This window comes from Saccopteryx leptura, chromosome 13, assembly GCF_036850995.1.
Source record: "Saccopteryx leptura isolate mSacLep1 chromosome 13, mSacLep1_pri_phased_curated, whole genome shotgun sequence".
Classification (NCBI taxonomy): domain Eukaryota; kingdom Metazoa; phylum Chordata; class Mammalia; order Chiroptera; family Emballonuridae; genus Saccopteryx; species Saccopteryx leptura.
In genome coordinates this window covers 4799961-4821990 of record NC_089515.1, presented here as the reverse complement: position 1 = coordinate 4821990, position 22030 = coordinate 4799961, and the positions used below count along the sequence as shown (strand labels likewise).

At 55.6% G+C, this 22030-nt stretch overlaps 1 protein-coding gene across 2 annotated transcripts in view; it reads left to right on the top strand.

Moving 5' to 3' along the window:
* The window catches only part of LOC136384597 (dedicator of cytokinesis protein 1), a 432442-nt gene that overhangs the window by 391612 nt on the left and 18800 nt on the right, over positions 1-22030 (top strand). For both annotated transcript variants that reach the window (XM_066354964.1, XM_066354963.1), the window contains exons 39-46: positions 1489-1578; positions 2377-2481; positions 7176-7317; positions 7457-7535; positions 9678-9762; positions 12691-12777; positions 15167-15343; positions 17516-17599. In XM_066354964.1, the coding sequence (XP_066211061.1) occupies positions 1489-1578; positions 2377-2481; positions 7176-7317; positions 7457-7535; positions 9678-9762; positions 12691-12777; positions 15167-15343; positions 17516-17599 (849 nt within the window). The remainder of the gene's footprint in view (positions 1-1488; positions 1579-2376; positions 2482-7175; positions 7318-7456; positions 7536-9677; positions 9763-12690; positions 12778-15166; positions 15344-17515; positions 17600-22030) is intronic.

The window sequence follows — 22030 nt, the reverse complement described above, 5'->3', positions numbered from 1 at the left end:
AGGGAGGACTTCACCTGTGGAGAAGGTGACATTAAACTGCTTCTCGATGAATGAGATCAATTTTGCCAGGTGAGGGCTCAGTGGAGCAGGGGTTCCAAAGAGGAGGCCCAGCCCCGGAAAGACGAGGGCTCCTGAAGATGGCCCACTTTGCCGAGCAGCAGAGAAGTCTGTCTGGTGGGGAGCTCGCCGCTGGCCTGCAGCCCTGAGTCACTGTCAGCCTTTTTTCATGATGCGTGCCCTTTCCCCGGACTCCAGCCCCCATCCCAGCGGGACTGGGGGGAGGCTCTCTCTCACAGCACCCTCACACTGCACCAACTCTGGGCCGTGTATACTCCACTGTGTGCCCTTGGGCAAATAACTCATGTATTCAGTGTCCAACTTTCTCATCTGCAAAATGAGTATAATAAAGGTACCCACCTGGCAAAGGGCCGGGACTTACACAAGAGAACACAGGTGTCGTGTTGCTGGGCAGAAACTAAGCTTGAAATCACTCACCCTTGGTGGCAATGGTGGATTGGAGAAGTGGGTGAGTGAGGGCACAGTATGTGGAATGGTATGACCCTTTCCTGATTCTTGGCTGAAAGCCTTCTGTTCTGGTCAAGAAACACTGTTGAGCAGGCCCGGGCCTCCGGTCCATAAGTTTTGATTCTGCTTGGTCTCTGCCCTCAGGGCTGATAGTCTTGGAGGAGGAGTGACAGGAAGTGTTCCGATATCACGACCTTACCAAAAGATTCGACAGGCGAATCCTGGGTCCTTGTGGGAAAACGAAGGAGAGTGGGTGGCACCCAGGAAGGCTTCCTGGAAGAGGTGTTTTCTTCGCATTTTCTAAGTTCCTCTCAACTAAACCAAATTTATTTTATTTTTTCCCAAGAACAAGAAGGGAAATCCAGGCCTCCCATAGGTTTCAGCAAATTATCCCACAGATGTCAGAAGTTCATCAGCCTTTTGATAAACTTATGGCCACAAGAAGGTCCCCCTTTGTACCATGATGGTGGGCTTCCCTTCCTCAGGTTGGCGGCACACGTAAAGCAAACTTCTTACAAGCCTTTATTTTAAGGCCAACATATATCCTGGTCCTTCTAACCGCGGAAACAGAGCATTTATTAAAGGTGACATAACGGGAAGGTAGCAAAATCAGGCTTGTCGCAGCCTCTCCTCACACTGCGGTCCCTTCTCCTGGCTCCTCGCTGGCCATGCAGATGGGCTTCGATGACCGTGCATGGCAGCAGGACCCTGGGCAGAGAGGCTGCGTGACAGATGAGCCAGGAGGTGACCAGATTACATACTAGATAACAGTCATGAGCCCCAGGCCATGAGCTTCTAGTCACTGTTGGTCTTTTCCAACATTCATCTCATCGTAGTTTTGATTTAAGCAAGCTTATTTCCAAATGGTTCCGCAACGAATGGTCATGTTCCTCCGTCTTCTGCTATGATCACACGATTCAGGTGTGGGTTTCTTTCTCTCTCGCTTTCTCCTCTTCCCCGCAGATGTGGGAGGAGGCCATCGCGCTGGGCAAGGAGCTGGCGGAGCAGTACGAGAACGAGATGTTCGATTACGAGCAGCTCAGTGAACTGCTGGTAGGTCCTTCTTCCTTCCTGGGGAAGTGAGCCCCCACGGTCTGCCTTGTTCTTCTGTAGGTCCCTGTCCCTCTTCACGCTGGGGCTTCTCCTGTGGCCTTGGACGCCGCCCTGCGTTTTCTCGGGAGGACGAGTCTTGATTTGCCCGTGGTTGGTTCTGGCCCACGAGCACCCCTTTCTCTTCCCCTGTGAGCTTCGGTGACCAAACTCTAGCACCTCCCTGAAGGGTTTCTATGTGAGCCACGGCTGGCCCTGCACGCATGAGAGTCCCGATAGCCCGAGAAGCCCCTGGGACCCCGTCTCCCGGAGGGCTGGGCGGGTGGCAGCCGCTGTTCGTCTCCTGACACAGAGGCTGTCCTCTGCTTCCTGCCTTCTCGCCACGTCCCTCACTTCATGACGTTGTGATGTTTATAGTACTATTTGAGAGCAGAATTCTGCCCTTTTAAGTTCTTTATTTAGTGTATCCCAGTATCTGATCAACACCATTTAAAAAAAAAATACTCTAGACCAGCCATTTAATCAGAAGAAAAACTTTTTCTGGGGCCCTCTTTGGCTTTTGAGAACACCTATAAATCCCAGATGGTTCCTGAATTTGGCTTCTTTTTGGTCAGATTTCCCTGTGGCGTGCCCGAGGGTCTCCACCGCGTGGCAAGGTTTAATTCAGAGGCAGGCTTCCGTGCCCCCAACATCCCCCACGACCGCCCAGGGCCGCAGCCTGAGGTGCCCACTGCAAGAATCCCAAAGAACAGATTCCCTGAACGTGCTGCTGAATCCTGAAATGCGTTTTCTCCTTTTCAGAAAAAACAAGCTCAGTTCTACGAAAACATCGTCAAAGTGATCCGACCCAAGCCCGACTACTTTGCGGTCGGTTACTACGGACAAGCCTTCCCCACCTTCCTGCGGGTGAGCTCTCCTTCCCTCTCGCCTGCACCCGCCGGCTCCCTGGGCCAAGCGCCCGCCCCGTTCTGAGGAAGGAGGTGGACTTTGACTCCGGGGCTCACGTCTGTCTGACTCCTCGTGTCCTAGGTGGCTCCTCGCAGGGCGTAGGGTGCTGGTGGGGCGTGGGGGCTGATAATATTTTATTTGATTCCCTATAAGCTTTCCATCTGATTTTTTTTTTTTGTCTAAATAGACCTCTTCTTCAGAGATTTATGAGTATACTTTAAACCTGTGGTGAAATATATGTAATGTGTAACATACCAATTTAGCTATTTTTAAGTGTGCAGTTCAGTGGCCTTATGTACATTCATCTTATACAACCACCACCACCATCCACCTCCCAATCTCTTTCATCTTCCCACACAGAACTCTGTTCCCAGTAGAAAAAGAACCTCCCCTTCTCCCCACCCCTCCCTCCCTGGAACCACCCTCTCATCTCCGTCCCTGTGAATCGGCCTATTCTGGGACCTCGTGTGAGTGGGATCCTACAGGGTGTGTCCTGTTTGTCCGGCTTATTTCTCTTAGTGCAGCAGCCTCAGGCCCAGCCATGCTGCAGCGGGTAACAGAACCGCATCCGGCTTATTTCTCTTAGTGCAGCAGCCTCAGGCCCAGCCATGCTGCAGCGGGTGACAGAACCGCATCCGGCTTATTTCTCTTAGTGCAGCAGCCTCAGGCCCAGCCATGCTGCAGCGGGTGACAGAACCGCATCCGGCTTATTTCTCTTAGTGCAGCAGCCTCAGGCCCAGCCATGCTGCAGCGGGTGACAGAACCGCATCCGGCTTATTTCTCTTAGTGCAGCAGCCTCAGGCCCAGCCATGCTGCAGCGGGTGACAGACTTCATCCCTTTCCATGGCTGCATAACATTCCGTTCTGCCAGTAGACCCCCTTTGGTTTATCCAGTGCTAGTCCTCTGACGGACGTGTGGGCCGTTTTGGCAATTAGGAGTAGCACTGGGATGAACACATGCATTTGTAATTGCGTGAGAAGCTGGAAATGGATTTCCAGGGCTGGGAACCCCGAATCTCACTCTGTCCCCGGGGCCAGGCATGTGCTGTTGGACATGTGATTCAAGAAATACCGCGGTCAGGAACCAACCAAACGCCCATGAGGCCAGAGAAGACATTGTGTGAATAAATGCTGCCTGGCCTCCTAGGAGAACTGTTGCTCAAAAACTTAAACTAGGATGCCATTGAGGCATGATATCCTGTCGTTTCGTAGGGCATTTTTTTTAACGACATTTAGTTTTCTCTTCTCCTGGGAGACGGTGCATGACCCCTCTGGCTTTCGGGAGCCGGGAGCCATGTGTCTGAAGCACAGCTGTCCAGGACCGTTCGAGCCAGCAGAGACGGTTTATTGAAAATAAAGGTAATGTCAAAATCCTCCCTAATTTTGGTCTTCTAACCAAACGTCCTCTATTTATTTTTCTCTTTGGAAGGGAAGACTTTCTCCAGAATCTAGGTCTGATCAGCCCCCATCTTAGATGGACGCCACCTTTGACTGTGCCGTGAAGGCTGTGGTGTCAAGGGCAGACTGACCCACGGTGACAGCCCTTGTCCCAGGGCTGCGTTTTCTCAGCCCCCTTGTTTCTGATTCCGCAGGGGTCCCTGGTAGTCTGCGCCATCCCTACGTGCTGTCGTCAGCAGGAAGGACGTAGTGGGGGAGGACCTGTCATTGTTAAGAGGAACAGTGTCAACAGGTGACCCTCGCAGGGCTGACCTGTCAATCAGGGGCCTGGTGGTTTGGCTAGGGCGTCTGGCAATGTCGCTGTCACCGTGGGTCAGTCTGCCCTTGACACCACAGCCTTCACGGCACAGTCAAAGGTGGCGTCCATCTAAGATGGGGGCTGATCAGACCTAGATTTTGGAGAAAGTCTTCCCTTCCAAAGAGAAAAATAAATAGAGGACGTTTGGTTAGAAGACCAAAATTAGGGAGGATTTTGACATTACCTTTATTTTCAATAAACAAGTCGAAGGACCCCATCACAAGCTTGGAGTTGCGGTCACCTGATGTTGCTCAGGCTTTAATTAATGTGTGTGCCTGAGAAAGAGAGAGAAAGGCAGACCCTAAATCACGGCTGACCCGTGCTGTGCGGAAAGTTACCGTGGGTGTGGCCTTCCATGGACAATGCTGTGACTTCAGGCCACTAACTGTGGCTCTGTCCTGGTGTCCCCACATGCCAGTGGGGGAGAGGAGGCATTGTGTCCGAGTCAACTGGTGCCAGGGATGTTCTGGGAGGGTCCCCATGATGCGTGTGGCAGGGACCACACTGGGTCACCCCCCCCCTCACACACACACACACACACACACACACACACACACACACCATCAAAAGGACAAATTGCAAAGGACAAATGGCAATCATGTTCTGGGGCCGTAGCAATATGTTTCTTCCTCTTCACAGCTCACCTGTCAGCGGTCAGTCTGACAAGGACATTCGCAGGTACAGAGAGCGTGTAAGGTGTTTGGCTGCTGACCGCAGGGCTGGCTGGCTGTCCCTGAGAACTGTCTAGCTGTCCCTTTGGCTTTAGTTTCCTTTATGAATCGATTCACTTATTTGGTTGTGTTTTTTTTTTGCAATCCTATTAATAGTTATGTTCCTCACAAGGAAGGCATGCTTTTGACTAGATGTGCATTCCCCCCGTTTTCACCGTTTGAAGGGACCCCTTCAGGGGGCACAGTAATTGACACTTCTAGGAGGTGTCATCAGCGTGTTTGCCTGTAACTCATGACTGTTTTTCTATGAAAAAGCCTTTTACACGCATTTCTACTATGAAGTCTTTCTTCTGGCACAGAGCATCATAAATTCATGCTCGTTTTATCGCACCTGCTGTACGTTAAATCTTCCTGAATTTCTGAAAGGTTTGGCTCTATACATAGCCTTCCAAGATGCCCACGTTGTATATTTATATGTCTGATTAAGACTACATATCACTTTGGTTTCTGCTTGACATTATTTTATTTTATTTTTTTTTAGAAAGAACATTTTTCTTCTATAATGGGTACTTTAAGACGTACCTAACGCACAAAGTGAATAAAATATTCAATTCTTAAATTGTTCCTTCTTTAATGATTTACAGGAACTCGGAACAGGTTGACTCTCGGGAAGGAGATAAATTGAATACCAGAAGATCTCTCTTTATCTTCTGAAAACCCGCTCATTAGACAGAAGTGTAATTTGACTTTGAGCTGAGTCTCCAGGAGCTAAATGTACAAGTTATTCCGTGCGATGCCGATCTCTGTCCTCTGTCTCCTCCCCTCTCTGGCATCTGTCTGTCCAGGGTCACGGCAGGTAACAGGGCTGCAGCTGACTTGTGACCAGCCAATCGGGAGCCTTTCGCCCAGTGACCCCAAATTAGAACAACCGATACGCCCACATACCTCATCCCCTAAGGAAAGGCATCAGCCCCCCCCAACCTCCTATTTCCCAGTCCCGTGGCTCTCGCTCCGAGTGTGTCCCTGTTGTCACTTTCCTCAGGGGTCACACAGCCCTGAAAGGGGGCTGGGTGGGTGAGGGGAGGCAGGAGGCTTCAGGAGCCAGCGGTGGCTTCACGCTGCCGACCGGCTGCCATCTCTCTGTCACTCAGTTGCCACTCAGGACACACTTGTCGAGTCTGTGACACCTTAGAATCAGAACTGTACTTAATATATCTACAGAGTCTCCGTGTCTCACCAGGACAGAAATAGCCTCAGCAAGACACCTGGTGTAAGGAAGGGTGCTGACCTCCTTAGCACCCACGCCCAAGGTCACCCAGCTCAGACATCCGTAACAGCCCCCAGAGGGGCTCCCCAACTTGGAATTTATGGAGGTGACCACAGTGTCATTTGAGATGGACAAAGCCAGCCTTTAGAGGGGGAGTTGTCCGGTCTGCCTTGTTGGGGCGGTGGGTAGCAGCTATGACTCTGAGAGGAGGGAATTCCTGCCAGCCACCTCCACGCTGTCACCGCCAGGGGCGGCCCAGAGCTCCCGTCCTCCGTGTTGGCCTCGCCCCCTTTCCCTCTGATTCTGCGGAAGCGGAGACCCTGCCAACATCTGCTCAGAACACCGGGATGTCTTGCACAGGCTCGTAGGGGCCCCCTGTCACCTGATGCTCTCTTAAATGCCCTTGGGCAGGATGAAAACAAATTAGGTCCTACCAGGAAACAAAAATGTATGTGCATTTATCTATATACAGGGTGAGGCAAAAGCGGGTATACAGTGGTTTGTACAGAAAAGAATACAATCATTAGTGATACAAGAATAAGCTCTGTTTTGCACACTCACAACTGCAAGCCCTCTCTTGCCCCAGCCCATGTATATATGACACCGGGTTCCATTTGTCCTGGTCCCTGGAGCCCCCCTTTCTCACTGTGTCACGCCCGCTGGAGGGTGGGCTGTGGTCACACACTTGGCTTTTAATTAACAATCTGTAGACTGGCTGTTCCTGTTAAGAGCACAGCACGGCCCCACGTTTGGTCCCATCCATGGGCGCTGACCGCTTGGCATCGCTGAGTGCAGCTCACGGTCCCGTGTCCGTGGTGAGTGAGACTGGCGATGGCGCATCGTCCCCCCGTCCAGCGACTTTTTCTCTCAGCTGGACAACGGCCGTTCCTCCAGGTGTGAACCTGTCCCGGCCCTGTCCAGCAGTGGTATTTAACACATGTCACGTCATTGTTTCCAGGGGAAGGTTTTCATTTACCGGGGGAAAGAGTATGAGCGCCGGGAAGATTTCGAGGCTCGGCTGTTAACTCAGTTTCCAAACGCAGAGAAAATGAAGACCACGTCCCCACCCGGCGACGAGATTAAAAACTCCCCCGGTCAGTGTATCCTTTAAGACAACGAGGTAGCAGGGAGGAAGTGGTCGCCAACCCCGCGGGCGGGGCCGGGAGTCCTCAGGGCTGCGCTTGCTGCTTGATGTCTGCCCCCCGCCCCCCGCCTGTGATCCTTGACCCCCCCCTTCAGATATTCAGTGCTTCACGGTGAAGCCCAAGCTGGATTTGCCCCCGAAGTTTCACAGGCCTGTCTCCGAGCAGATCGTAAGGTAATCAGCCCATTTCTCTTGCCCAAACGAAGGTGGCAGAAGGCTGTGGACAGATGCCTCCTCCTGACCGGTCGACCTTGGAAGGGATGGCTTTTAGCCAGTGCTTAGCTTTCCTCGGACACAGCTTTCTGTTCCCTTAGATTGAAGGAAAAAGGAAACGGATTATTTTTAGCCTCGAGAGGGAAGGAGGCGCACACCTTGAAGGAGGCGCACGTGACCCTTGAACAATACCTGGGTTAGCGGCACCGCCCCTTCCTCCCACGCAGTCGAAAATTTGTGTTTAACTTTGGGCTCCTCCAAATGGACTTGTCCCTCAGCATCTGAGGGGGCGTTGAATCCAGGATCCCCTCCCACCCGCACTTTATGAAATGGCCTAGAGACCAGTGCATACAGTCGGCCCTCCAAACCCACGGACTCCCAACCGTGGCTAGAACCCAGTTACAGGTAGTCACCGAGAAAGGTCTGTGTAGAAGTGGACAGGTGCCCCTGGGCTGCTCCAGCCACAGTGTTCCAGGGTCTTTGGTGAAGGAAGGGAAGGACGAAGTGAATACTCCGGGCTGCAGGCGAGCAGGGGTTATTCCTCTCCAGAGGCAGGGAGACCGGGCAGACTCAGGAGAGAGGCAGGGGACCCTGGTCTGCTCACGACCCACCTGGGAGAGAGACCCTGTAGGGTCCCAGCAGTGCACAGGCCTGGCCACACCCAGCAGCTCTGAGTTCGATGCCCGGGGTGCGGCCTGGGGGCGGGGGGGGGGGGTGGTCCACATTCTGTGAGGCAGGGAGAGGGATCCGGAAGTCAGCTCCTGGTGGAGACCTGTTCTAGTCGGCTCTAGAACAGCAATGACCTGACGTGGGATTATTACGAGGCGAGTTTTAAAATTCACGGGTCAGCTCTCTGAATCTGAATGAGACTTGTTGCCTCTCCCTTGACTTGTACCTAATTAGCAATGCTGTAGAAACATCCTGTTTTAGATGTTTCTTTAATGTGAAGAATTTTCTTTTCTATTTGATCCATGTTCTGGTGAAAGGCATTAATCTGTTTGATGGTCTAACAAGGCTCATGGTCCACTTGTTGCGTCGCCTCCAGCTGGGTGGGTTGGCTGTGTCCTTCGCAAGACTCAGGACCTCTTAGTTAACCTGTTATCAGCAACAGTGACAAACAGACCAGGATTCTGTTTACTGACGAACAATGGCACGCATTTTAAGTTTTGCCACTTTTTTTTTCTTGGAGAGCCAGGAAGCTGTCTGTGAACTGTAGTTATGAGTAGATGTTTCCCTTTGAAGTGGGGAGCCCACCTGTGTTTCAGGGCAGGGGTGAGTCGTCTCTGCAGCCTGCGTCATCGGGCACACACGTGACACCCACCCCGCCCCGTGTGAGGAAGGCGTGCTGGTTCCTTCCGTCCCTGCCAGTCTGGTGGCTGCAAATCTGCCTTTGGTGACCCTGAAACTAAAGTATGCAAGGCCTCTTTAAAAATAATACAGACATGATAAATTATTAAATTATTTTAATAAAGTAGTTGCTGAGTTAGTAAATTGAACCAATAAAGCAATGTTATTTTTGTTTATTTATTGATTTGAGAAAGAGAGAGAGGAAAAAACATCGATTTGTTGTTTTTCTTATTCATGCACTCACTGGTTGATTCTTGTATGTGCCCTGACTGGGGATCGAACCCATAACCCTGGAGTATCCGGATGACTCCCTAACCAACTGAGCTACCCAGCCAGGGTCTAAACTAATAAATTACCTTACATGTTCTCTACACATAACTGGAGGGTGCAGCCCTTTCCTGTCTCCTCCGTGTCCCCTTCTCTGTTTTTGCCCGTTTCCCTGGCTCTCGGCATCTCTTCTCCTTGCAGGGTTTGCAGCGCCCGGGGACAGGGGTGGAAAGAACTCAAGGTCACATTTCCACCTGCCAGCATCTCCGTGTGGAAGCTGATGGGGACAGAAAGCCACAGCTGTCCCCTCGGGGTCAAGGCTAGGGATATTTCAGGGAGTGGATGACCTATTGGGAGACAGGCCTCGGGGGCAAGGCTAGGGATATTTCAGGGAGTGGATGACCTGTTGGGAGACAGGACCTCAGCTCTAGGAGGAAAATCAACAGGTCTTTTGAGGTTGAATGCTTGCTGACTTCTCTGTTTCTACAGTTTTTACAGGGTGAACGAGGTTCAGAGGTTTGAGTATTCCCGGCCAATCCGCAAGGGAGAGAAAAACCCAGACAACGAATTTGCGGTAAAAAAAAAACAAAAAACATACATACACACACACACACACACACACACACAAATAGAACACTCCCAGAGCTCACCCCCCCCAACAGAACAAATGGCCTGTGGAAGAATGTATCCTCGGAGGCCATTGCAGCCTAGTATGTGCTGAAATCCTCATGTAGCGCCCCTTCAAGTGTAGTGAGCGGGTGACCATGTCACAGACAACAGCACCAAGTCCTTGTGATGTCACAGCAGGTGGCTGGTGCTGCAAAGGTGCTTCCGGTCTCCTAGCACGCCCACGACTCCCTCCTGGTGTGTCTGAGCTCATCTCCACCTGGGCCCGGGCCCTGGCGCAGGTGCTGAGCCCGCGTGGCGAGAGGACATGCAGAGGTGCCGGGGGCCTCATGTGGCTCTCTGCAGGTGACAGGCCGTCAGGAGGTGGACTGGACCTCACCTTCCTGGAGGGAGGGACCCCATGGGCACTGGGGCAGAGTTTACGCCAGGCATCACTGAGTGACAGGCGGGGAAATTCTCCATGGTGGGGCTGTCCCAGCCATCGGCGGAGGGCGAGCAGCAACCCTGAGCTCCACCCCCTACATACTGGGGGCCGTGCCCCAGTTGTGACAGCCAGGCAGCACTGTCACCGCACCCTGCCCATGGTTGCAGAAGCCACTGCGTTCGAGTCATGGAAATACACAGAGTCTTGTCGCCTGTTGAAAAACCTGTGTAGAACTGGTTTAATGGAGCTCCGTTTGCAAGGACATAGTAAAGCTTTAGGGCTTTTCGAAATGTGAACATTTCTGCGTCCTCTTGTCCTGGAAACCTCCTCCAAAAACCCTAGATTGACACATATTTCAGGGAGGGTGAGTCCTGGGGACCCCTGAGGAGACCAGCACAGCTGGGATCGGCTGCCCACCACCTGCAGGAGGGACATGCCGGGGCTGCAGGCCTGAGGTGAATTGGCAACTTATTGCTGACACACAAGGAAAGCTGGGACACTTCCAGGGGACTTGCCTCTGCCGCCCCACCCCCTGGAAGCCCTGAGTTCCACCAGGTTCCCCGTTGCTCGGGCCAGGCCTGCCCATCTTCGGGCCCAGCTCTTCGGGGCTCACTCTGCCCATCCCCGGGGTCTTGTGCGTCAGTTTAGGAGCATGGGGTCATGAATTCTGAAGTCGTCCCCGGTTCTGACACTGGCTGTTTCCAAACTAAGCCCCTGTTTCTTGGTGAAGGGGGCATCCTGGACTGATTTGGTGACTGATTTGATGGCACTGACCATAGTGGTGAGACAAACCCCGCCTCCACCGCCCACGCCGACCTGGACAGCAGCACGGAGGGTGGTGGCTGTCTGAGCCGCCGTCTGTCTCGGTCCTTACAGCACTAATGCCCTGATGCGGCAGGGTCTCCCAGCTGCGGATTTGTCAGCTCTTCTTGAGTTTCCCGCCTCGTCCCATCTGGGAGCTCTGTGTTCCCTGTAGAGGCGGAGACACTGTGGGTCAAGCTCCCCGCCACGCGGGGCAGTGCTGAGAACAACCCAGACCCCCGGCAGGCGGAGCTGCACAAGCCTCCCTCCGAGGCTGTGATTTTCCTAAGTGGCCCTGGAATCCCCTAATGGCCCCGTCCGGCCGCAGCACAGAGAGGAGGCTCTCGGAAGCCGCGGGACTTAGTGTGGCTGACAGAGCCTGGGGCTCCCAGATGAGCGCAGGGGTCCTTGCAGCTGTGGGAAGCCAGGCTCACAGGCAGGGGGACCGGGCCAGCTGTCCTGCCAGGGCAGGAGCTCAAGGGTGGCCGCTCGGGCATCATGTCCTCACCTCCGCACAGCAAGGGGGAAGGTCTGGGATCCCAGGGCCAGCAAGGAGGTGGAGGAGAAGCAGGGCCTGAGTCAGCAGGACAGCAGGAGCTGGCCCTCAGCCCACGGTGCAACCCAGAGGGCCCTCCTGGGCCCTCCTGAGGTGTGTGGGCATCCGGCGTGATCTGGGCCCGCAAGTACCCCCAGGGGCCGCCTCACAGGGCACGTGGACCATCGGCCCCTGGGGACAAGGCGGCCTTGGCCAGTATCCGTGTCCCAGAGGCTTTGGCCATGTCCTTCCCCGCCCCCCCCCCCCCCTGCCAGCTCAGAGGTTTGAGGATCAGTCCAAGTTCTGGAAGTGTGGACATTCCATTAGGCCCTGTGTCTGTATTGGGACCCTGGTGGACAGACTCGGCCTGCTCAGCGGGCACCCACCGCAGGGGTTTGGGGTGCCCCACAGGCGCGATGAAGGCTACCCCTGCAGCGATGTAAGGAGAAGTGTCAAGTTGTAGTCCTCAGCTGGAAACAATTCCCTGTGACATTGAATGCACCGGTGTTCATAACACAGACAGATGATCAAATGGCATTTTTTATGGGAAACAGACAAACTTTTTAATGCTTAGTAAGAAGTCTCACACCATAGATCTTAAAGAGTTAAAGTGACCATGTCTGAGGAGCGGGTGATCTTTCTCCCTTCTGTTTCCGAGCTTTGTTTTATAACGTAAGAACCAGTTACGTGAAAAAAACTAAAGCCTGAAACCCTGACTTGATTCTAATCTGTGAGGTCAGTCTTCCTTAACAACTGCCCCCGAGGTCCTCTTCCCACTAAGTGAGGTGCAGAGGGAACCCCCTCGTTTCCACGTGTCTGATTCTCCCCGACTCTGCGACGATATCTAGAATGTTTTGCCAACGAGCAGGGAGGTAGGCACTGATGGCCAGGCTGGCAGGGGGCCCTGCTGTGCCCAGTGTGGCTGGCTGCCAGGCAGAGCATGGTTTGCAAGATGTTGCCTCAATGCAGACCACCGCCCCGCCCCCCACCGGAGCACAGAAGGGCCGTGTGTCATGGCTCCCAGGAGGAGCCCTGTCTAGACGAGCGTGGGCCTAGTGGAGGGTGTCCATCCCTCTGCTGACCCCTGACATGCGACATGTGTGTTCCCTTTGCAGAATATGTGGATCGAGAGAACCATCTTCACGACGGCCTATAAGTTACCCGGGATTTTGCGGTGGTTTGAGGTCAAATCTGTTTTCATGGTAAGCACACCCCTCCCCCAGGAGGAATTACCCTTGATCCCTCCCTCATGCCTCTGACCCGCCCTCTTCACCCCCGAGTGCCACGTGGTTGCGGTGGCCAAGAGCATACTGCAGACCCCACAGCAGACAAGGCTCGGACCCCCCTATACCGTAGTGAGGTGCTGCGTGACCCCGCCCCTCTCGCTGATGAGAAAATTGGAGCTGAGATACCACTTGTTCCCACAGAACACTCCAAGCAGGTCATCCTGCGCAGTTTTCCAGATCTTTCTTCCTGATGGTTTTATTGCCATTTACATGACAACAACTTGATTAATAGCACTTGCTCATTCCAAGTAATAAAATAGCTGAAGCTACACCTCCTTGGAACCTTTTTTTTTTTTAGCCAGAGAAAGAGACAGGAAGGGAGAGAGATGAGAAGCATCAACTCCTAGTTGCATCACCTTCGTTGTTCATTGACTGCTTTCTCATAAGTGCCTTGACTGGGGGGCTCCAGCTGAGCCAGTGACCCCCTGCTCAAGCCAGCAACCTTGGGCTTCAAGCCAGTGACCTTTGGGCTCAAGCCAGTGACCATGGGGTCCTGTCTACGAACCCACGCTCAAGCCAGTGACCTCAGGGTTTTAAACCTGGGTCCTCAGCACCCCAGGTCAATGCTCTACACACACACTACCACTGGTCACACCCCCTCCCTCCCTGGTACTTTTTGAAGAAATGACTACTCACACCTCATGTGCTAAAAACCACGCTCTGCCTGGGTGGGCAGCTCCCGGGCGCGAGCAAGGTCGGGCAGCAGGTCCTCACTGAAACCACAGCAGCGCCAGGGCGTGGGGACACCAGTGCAGGAGATCTGGTTGGAAGGACTGCGTGTTATTAGCGTGTCTTTTGTCCCCTAGCAAGCCCCAGGGCTCTGTGCCTGTCCCCCTGTGGGGCCATTTTACTTTCTGCTCTGGAAGCCCCCATGCCTACCCACCCTGAGGCCCGGAGCACCCCAGCGGGCCCCGACGCAGGCGCGGCTCAGGAGGCTGGCGGCAGAACGCCAGCCTCGCCAGCTGCCAGACACGGCGAGGAGAAGACCCTTCACTTCAACAGGCGCTAAGCCTCTTAACGAGCCTCTTCCTGTCAGCCCTTTGTAATCGGGGATTCTGTGCGCTGTGCCCGGGCCGGGACGCCCGAGGAAGGAGCTTAGTAGCTGGAAGTGGAGTGGGGTGAGCCCGACTCTGTGAGGACGTGCCTCTGCCATTGTGAGCAGAGGGCGAGGGCTTCCGTGTCATCCCACAACGGCGTGGCGGAGAGCCGCAGCCACACCCCACCCCACCCCTCCTGCGTGCCTCCCCTCCTGCGTGCCTCCCGGAACAGCCTATCGTGGGGACACTGTAGCTGACACTGCTGGTTTGACAAAAATAGGAAACTGTGCCTTCTTGAGAACAGTGGGCAGAGGTGCAAGAGACCGAGGAAGGGAGGTCGAGGAGGACATGTGGTCGGTTCGCCGAGCAGTGGCCGGTTTGTAGGACGGGGCCTGTGAAGTCCAGTCCAATGTGGTGACAGGCCCCCTCCCCGTCCTGGGGAGGTGCGAGCTCTTCCCCCACAGGGGGTCTGTGGTCTAACCTGGAGACCCTGCCAGGCCCCTCCCCGTCCTGGGGAGGTACGAGCTCTTCCCTCACAGGTGGTCTGTGGTCTTACCTGGAGACCCTGCCAGGCCCCTCCCCGTCCTGGGGAGGTGCGAGCTCTTCCCCCACAGGTGGTCTGTGGTCTAACCTGGAGACCCTGCCAGGCCCCTCCCCATCCTGAGCAAACAGGTGCAAGGGGCTTGCAGAGTGCCCGGGCCTGCCCCCAGGACAGGGACAGATTGCTCAAAAGTTCCCTAACATCTTCACCTTCTTTAGAATAAGCAGCAAACAAGACCATGGTTAAAAGGCCTCATTTGTGAAGCAGATAGTTTGTGCTCAGGCGCCACTCAGGCTGTGTTTTCCTGGAATGACTACGTGTGCACATGCATATGAACATGTACATCCATGCATACGTACATGCATGCACACACGTATACACATGCACACAGACACACATGCACGCACATGGCACACACACACACACACACACACACACACACACACACCAGAACTAGGTGGCCTGGCACTGTTCCTTTGGGATTGGCACATGAGGACCACACCTGTGAACGCACGTGGGACTGATATGCCCAGCTGTCCTCATTTGGGTAATTGGGGATCACGCCCCAAATATCAACTGGGAAGGGAGGTGCATGGGGTGTGGAAAGCCTCCCCTCGCTCAGAAATGTGTCTCCTCTGGCGAGGTCCCATGAGCCCGAGTGTCAGCTGGGACGCAGCGCCGGACGCGGAGGCAGCGGCCTGAGGTCGTGCCGTTTCCCTTCCTGCAGGTGGAGATCAGCCCGCTGGAGAACGCCATCGAGACCATGCAGCTGACCAACGACAAGCTGAACAGCATGGTGCAGCAGCACCTGGAGGACCCCAGCCTCCCCATCAACCCCCTCTCCATGCTCCTCAACGGCATCGTCGACCCTGCTGTCATGGGCGGCTTCGCCAATTACGAAAAGGCAGGTGACGTGCCTGCTCTCTTTACAGCCCTGTCCTGGGGACTGACCATCTCCCAACCCCGTCTCTGAGCCCAGAAACTACTCTGATCTCAGCAGTGACAAGCCGGGTCAGGACTGCAGGCTGCAGAGAAGTCAAGGGGCCCGGGCATTGTCCTCCCCAGTTGGCTCTGAAGAGTGACCCTCTGGTGGCTTTCAAGAGACCTGGGATCATAAAAGCCACAAGATGACAGTTTTCTCAGAGCTGGCACAACGGAGAGAGCCAGCTGGTCTCCCTGGGCAGTGTCTCGCTAGGAATGGGCAGAGTTGACCAGCTCTGGACCAGGTGCTCACACGACGGTCCACCTCCTGTTCCTGTCGGTCGGTTTGGAACGGGGCCACGGCCATTCCTTACGTCCTCTCTGTGGCTGTTCTGATGCAACAGCAGCGCTGAGGCCCCTGTCCAGACAAGTTTGCTGACTCCCGGTCTAGACAGAGACGGAGGCAAAGGGTCACTGTCCAAGAGCGGGCCCCAGGATGGTATCGTCCTGGACAAACGGGATGCTCGGTTGGAGCTGCCATTAGGTGTAGGGTAGAGCAGGCAGGGCACGGCATGGGGGTGGCAGGCCTGGGAGCCCCCAGGGAGCTGCCATTAGTGTAGGGTAGACCAGACAGGGCACGGCATGGGGGTGACAGGCCTGGGAGCCCCCGGGGAGCTGCCATTAGTGTAGGGTAGACCAGACAGGGCACGGCATGGGGGTGCAGGCCTGGGAGCCCCCGGGGAGCTGCCATTAGTGTAGGGTAGACCAGACAGGGCACGGCATGGGGGTGACAGGCCTGGGAGCCCCCGGGGAGCTGCCATTAGTGTAGGGTAGACCAGACAGGGCACGGCATGGGGGTGACAGGCCTGGGAGCCCCCGGGGAGCTGCCATTAGTGTAGGGTAGAGCAGACAGGGCACAGCATGGGGGTGGCAGGCCTGGGAGTCCCCGGGGAGCTGCCATTAGTGTAGGGTAGACCAGGCAGGGCACGGCATGGGGTTGCAGGCCTGGGAGTCCCCGGGGAGCTGCCATTAGTGTAGGGTAGACCAGACAGGGCACGGCATGGGGGTGGCAGGCCTGGGAGTCCCCGGGGAGCTGCCATTAGTGTAGGGTAGACCAGACAGGGCACAGCATGGGGGTGGCAGGCCTGGGAGCCCCCGGGGAGCTGCCATTAGTGTAGGGTAGACCAGACAGGGCACAGCATGGGGGTGGCAGGCCTGGGAGCCCCCGGGGAGCTGCCATTAGTGTAGGGTAGACCAGGCAGGGCACGGCATGGGGGTGCAGGCCTGGGAGCCCCCGGGGAGCTGCCATTAGTGTAGGGTAGACCAGGCAGGGCACGGCATGGGGGTGCAGGCCTGGGAGCCCCCGGGGAGCTGCCATTAGTGTAGGGTAGACCAGACAGGGCACGGCATGGGGGTGGCAGGCCTGGGAGTCCCCGGGGAGCTGCCATTAGTGTAGGGTAGACCAGACAGGGCACAGCATGGGGGTGGCAGGCCTGGGAGCCCCCGGGGAGCTGCCATTAGTGTAGGGTAGACCAGGCAGGGCACGGCATGGGGGTGCAGGCCTGGGAGCCCCCGGGAAGCTGCCATTAGTGTAGGGTAGACCAGGCAGGGCACGGCATGGGGGTGCAGGCCTGGGAGCCCCCGGGGAGCTGCCATTAGTGTAGGGTAGACCAGGCAGGGCACGGCATGGGGGTGGCAGGCCTGGGAGTCCCCGGGGAGCTGCCATTAGTGTAGGGTAGAGCAGGCAGGGCACGGCATGGGGGTGACAGGCCTGGGAGCCCCCAGGGAGCTGCCATTAGTGTAGGGTAGACCAGGCAGGGCACGGCATGGGGGTGCAGGCCTGGGAGCCCCCAGGGAGCTGCCGCCCAGCTGACTGGGCTGTCAGGTCAGCGGTGGCTGTACTGGGCTCCCAGGCCTGGGGGTGCCACCCCGAATGCCCTGGCTGGCTACCTGTTCCCTCCGCTTACTGACCTTACTGGGTGCTTTGCCCTGGTGCTGGGAGGGTCCAGCCAGGAGAGCAAGCTCCCTGGGGGCAGGGCGTGGGTCCGTGTTACCCACCACTCTCTCCCTCCGCGGGGCCTGGTGCACGGGAGGTGCGTGTGGGGTGAGCAGTTGTACTGAGTGCCCCCCCCCCCCGCCGCCCTGTCCACTCCAGGCCTTCTTCACGGAACGGTACTTACAGGAGCACCCGGAGGCCCACGAGCAGATCGAGAAGCTCAAGGACCTGATTGCATGGCAGGTACGTGTCGGCACGCAGCTGTCCAGGGCTGTGGGGGGCGGGGGGAGAACAGCCGCATCTGGGCCCTGGCCCCCTGGGCCTCCTCCCCACACATGCGTCGGCCCCGAGGCCTGTGGACATCAGCCAGCGTGCACGAAGCGATGCTTTTCCCACAGAAACCCCTGCCCCGCCCTGATAACTCAACTCCAGGCTGCAGGAATGGGAAGACCCAGAAAGTTCTCTCTTACAAATGCGCCTGGTCTGCTTCCTCCTGTTGGTCAGTTAACCAGCTGCTGGGAACCGTCTGGTACTGACCGATGGGGCAGCAGAGGTAGGGTCCTAGAGCCCGGCTCCAGGCTGCCCCAAGAAAGGTGCCCGCCCGGGGTGCAGCGATGCCGTGAGAGTGTGTGTGCGCGTGTGTGTGCGAGAGTGTGCGTGTGTATGAGAGTGGTATGAGAGTGCGTGAGCGTGTGTGTGTGTGAGTGTGCATGTGAGTGTGCGTGTGTGAATGTGTGAGTGTGTGTGTGTGTATGAGTATGTGTGTGAGAGTGAGTGTGTATGTGTGAGTGTGCATCTGTGAGTGCGTGTATATGAGTGTGTGTGAGAGTGTGTGTGTGTGAGAATGAGTGTGTGTGAATGTGTGAGTGTGTGTGTGTGAGTGTGAGAATGTGTGTGTGCACGTGTGTGTGTGTGAGTGTGAGAATGTGTGTGCACATGTGTGTGTGTGAGTGTGTGTGAATGTGTGTGTGAGTGTGAGAATGTGTGTGTGTGTGAGTGTGTGTATGTGTGTGAATGTGTGAGTGTGTGTGAATGTGTGTGTGTGTGTGTGAGAGTGTGAGTGTGTGTGTGTGTGAGAGTGTGTGTGTGTGAGTGTGTGTATGTGTGTGTGTGTGTGTGTGTGTGTGTGTGTGGCGTAGGTGGGAACCTGCAGGCGCCCACCCCTGCGTTCTCCCTGCCTGGGCTTGGCAGGAGGTCCTCAGTTGTTCTCCGAGCTGCGATGCTGATAGGATTTTGTTTTTCTGCTCATGTTCCTGAGACAGACTCTGAGTGTTTCCTCAGAAGGACTTGGTCTTAAAAGGATGGGTGACTCCGGAGGGTGTCTTATGCTCAGTGGGAGGTGACCTACCTGCTCACGCATCTGTGCGTCGCGAAGCTTTCGTGAACCTGGCAGTGGAGGGGGCATCGGCCGGTTCCCGTGGGGGCTGTGCCCTCTAGCTCGGTGCCCTGGGCAGCTCACCTCTCCCGGCTTCATTTTCCCATGTGGGAGGCGCGGAGGGTGCTGTTGACATGAACCCCACGCGCCTGACTGAGTGAAAACAGCCCAGAGAGGGGGAGGCCGGGACCCCCTTACACCCGGCCGGGCGTGTACCCCAGCCCACCTTGCTAATCCAGGGGTCCCTGACAGGGTAGGCTGCTCCTGAGACCTCTCTGTGGGGACCCTTCCTCCCGGCCGTCCCGAGCCTCACCTGAGTGGCCCCGCCACCCTCAGCACATCAGCCAGTGCACCCCCGAGGGGCGGGGGGCAAAGCTTGGGTTTCCAGCCAGGTTACAAGTCAGAATCTCCTTTGGCTGAACAGTATTCTCCTGTGTGTATAACCACGCTGCTATCTGTCCCTCTGTTCACCGGTGGACACTTGCGCTGTTCCCCCCTTTCGGCTCTCGTCAGCATCGGGGCTGTGGACTCGGGGGACAGGTCTCTGTCCGACTCCCCGCCTTCACTTCTTGTGGGTTTAGACCCAGACGTGGCCTCTCACGGGGGGACACGCTGAGTCTATTTTTAGCTGTTTGAGGAGCCGCCAGCCTGTTTTCCACGGCAGCTGCACTCGCTTCTGATCCCTCCAGCACGAACACCGGAGGCTTCCGACTTCTCCGTGTCCTCGACCACACTTGCTGTGTTCCGTTTCTACTGTGTGTGTGTGTGTGTGTGTGTGTGTGTTTTGTAACAGCCTTCCCGATGGGAGCCACTTTGCCACCAATCTGTATGCATCTCTTTGGTTTGGAATTATTCTGTGATGAGAAACATTGCGGGGAGTGGGAAGGGACTGATTCCGAAGGGCCTCCGTGGCCACATTGCCTGGACGGGAAGCCTCATGTAGGCGGGCTCCCTGTGGCTAAAAGAAAAAAGAAAAAAAAAAAAGAGGAAGGGAGTTTAGACATCTGAATGATTCCAATTTAGATGTTGCAGAAACCAAAGGATACAAAATTCAAAACTGAAGGCGATGAAACCAAGGCCGGACAAAAACTAGTCTGGTCTGCGGAGGTCCTATTGATTTCTCTCTTTCCCCTGTAAGCTTTTACAGAAATTGGATTTTAAGAGTTTCGAGTCCTACAGAGGAAAATAATTTGTTCCCCAGAGAGAGCTTCGTGTCAGCAGTATGTCATCGCTCCTTATAACTATATTAAAGGATGAATTTTAAAGCGGCACACGGGAAAGCTGAAAGGAGGAAATCTGTTTTCTAGCAATTTGGTTCACACCGAAGTGCCGGAAAATACAAATTCACAGGTTACCTGTGGTCTTCGCTTTCATTTGCGAATGTTTGGAAAACCCGTATTTTCACATCCGTCCACAAGTCATGCCCATGATCATGAGAAGCAGGAAGTTCGGGCCGGCCGGCCTGCCTTCTCCTGTTCTTGTTGGTTTGTGAGGCTTGGGTTTTCTGTGAATCTCCGTCGGTGTGATGGACTGAGGCTTTCCCCTGCGGGATCCCCGGGGCTCACTGGCAGAGTCTCCGTGCCCGGGGTGTGGGGAGCACGGCTTGGTTCCTGACGTCGTTTGTGAGGGCCTGTGAGTGATTGCTGGGCAGCTCCTTGCTCCGTTTTGCCGCAGCTGGACCAGGATGGCGCTGACCTGCTTCCTCCCTCGTGGGGGCCGCGGTCAGGTACAGGCTGCCACACGGGGCTCTTATGGGTGTCGCCATGGTCACGAGTGAGCACCAGCCAGCTCCATCCTCAAAGGCACAGGTCGGTCATTCCCCAAAGCATCTGCCGTATGGAGCATCCCTGCCGAGCGTCCGAAGATGAACCCACACAGGCTCATGGGAACCCGCTGTGGTGCGTGCGCACTTCCCTTCTGGAACGAAAGCCCGGACTCGCTCATCCGTCATCCCAGGTGATGATGAGCATGGCCCTCATGGCCTTGGGTGGTGCTCCGGGAGCACGGAGCCTTACTTCCAGATGTTCTGTGCTGCTGGCAGGCCAGGCGTTTGCAGGAAACCCACAGCGGCCAACCTCAAGGAGAGCACTGCCTCGTGGAAGGGCGTCTTCTGAGAGCTGGCTTTGTGCTCCGTGTGAAGAACCCCAAGGTGGGCCAGTTCTTTAGAAATGCAGATTCCCAGGCTCCATCCTAGAGTGAGCCAGGGCTCGGGGTGGGGTTCACCAGTCTGCCCCAGAGACTCTGGTGCTTGGCCAGGGTGGAACCCACCCAACAACGGTTCTCCAAAGGCCGTCTCGGCCTTGCTCTGTGACCTCAGTTTATACGGTCAGTCAGCAGCTGGTAAGTTGGAATGTATTTTTATTCATATCTGCACGCCAGCCCCAAGTAGACCTAGATCAGGGGCCAGCTTCCATCCTCAGAGAAGGTTCTATGTGACCAATCCCAGGGACCTCTCTAGGGGATCAATCTCACGCCAAACAGCAGTGCACCCAATACCAGCGACCTAAACCCAGTAGTCTGGACTTCATAGTCCAGCAAGGAACATCTTTGGCATCAAGAATCTGCCCAATTCAGCATTTGATCAAACCAACAACACACAGCAAAAAGGTCAGGTTGCGTTTTGCATGCTGGAGAAAGATCCGTTCTCCACCAAAGTGCTTTTAGCATCCTGGGGTGGCCACCATCCCACACTTAGCATCGCACCCAGATAGACACACCACATTTACCCTCCCACCCAGGGTGGTCCCCAGCCTGCCTTGATTGTCCCCCCCCCCCCGCCCCCCAGGTGGAACTCAGGCAGCCAAAGGGTATCTGTGAGCATTTTCTGCTGGTGAGCCTGAATGAACCGCAGCCAGCCCCGGGGAAGCTGCCATCGCCAGAGTGGTTTCTACAGAGGATGAAGATGCCCCGGGTCTTCTGAAATCTCACTTGCACGCTGTCCTTTGGGCAGTCACTGGCAGGAGGGGATACCTGTCGTACACCTTGGATACAAGCCCGGCTGTCAGCAAAACAATACCGTGTGTCCCAGCAGCCGCAGAGCCGGCCACGGATGCAGGGAGCTCACGCTCCATCCGCCCTTCCTGGTGTGTGTGCTGGCGGGGCCGCAGCTGGCCACATGCTGGACCAGGTGGCCGCGTGCAAGTTAGGCCTGGCCTCATCTTGATAAGATTTCTTGAACCTGTTCACATGCCGCTCAGTTGTGTACTTCTCATCCTTCCTCCTCGTAAACCTGCTCGTGGAGACGAGTGTCCCGTGATGTCGGGAGAAATCTGTTTCTAACCCGTATGTTGATTTCATTA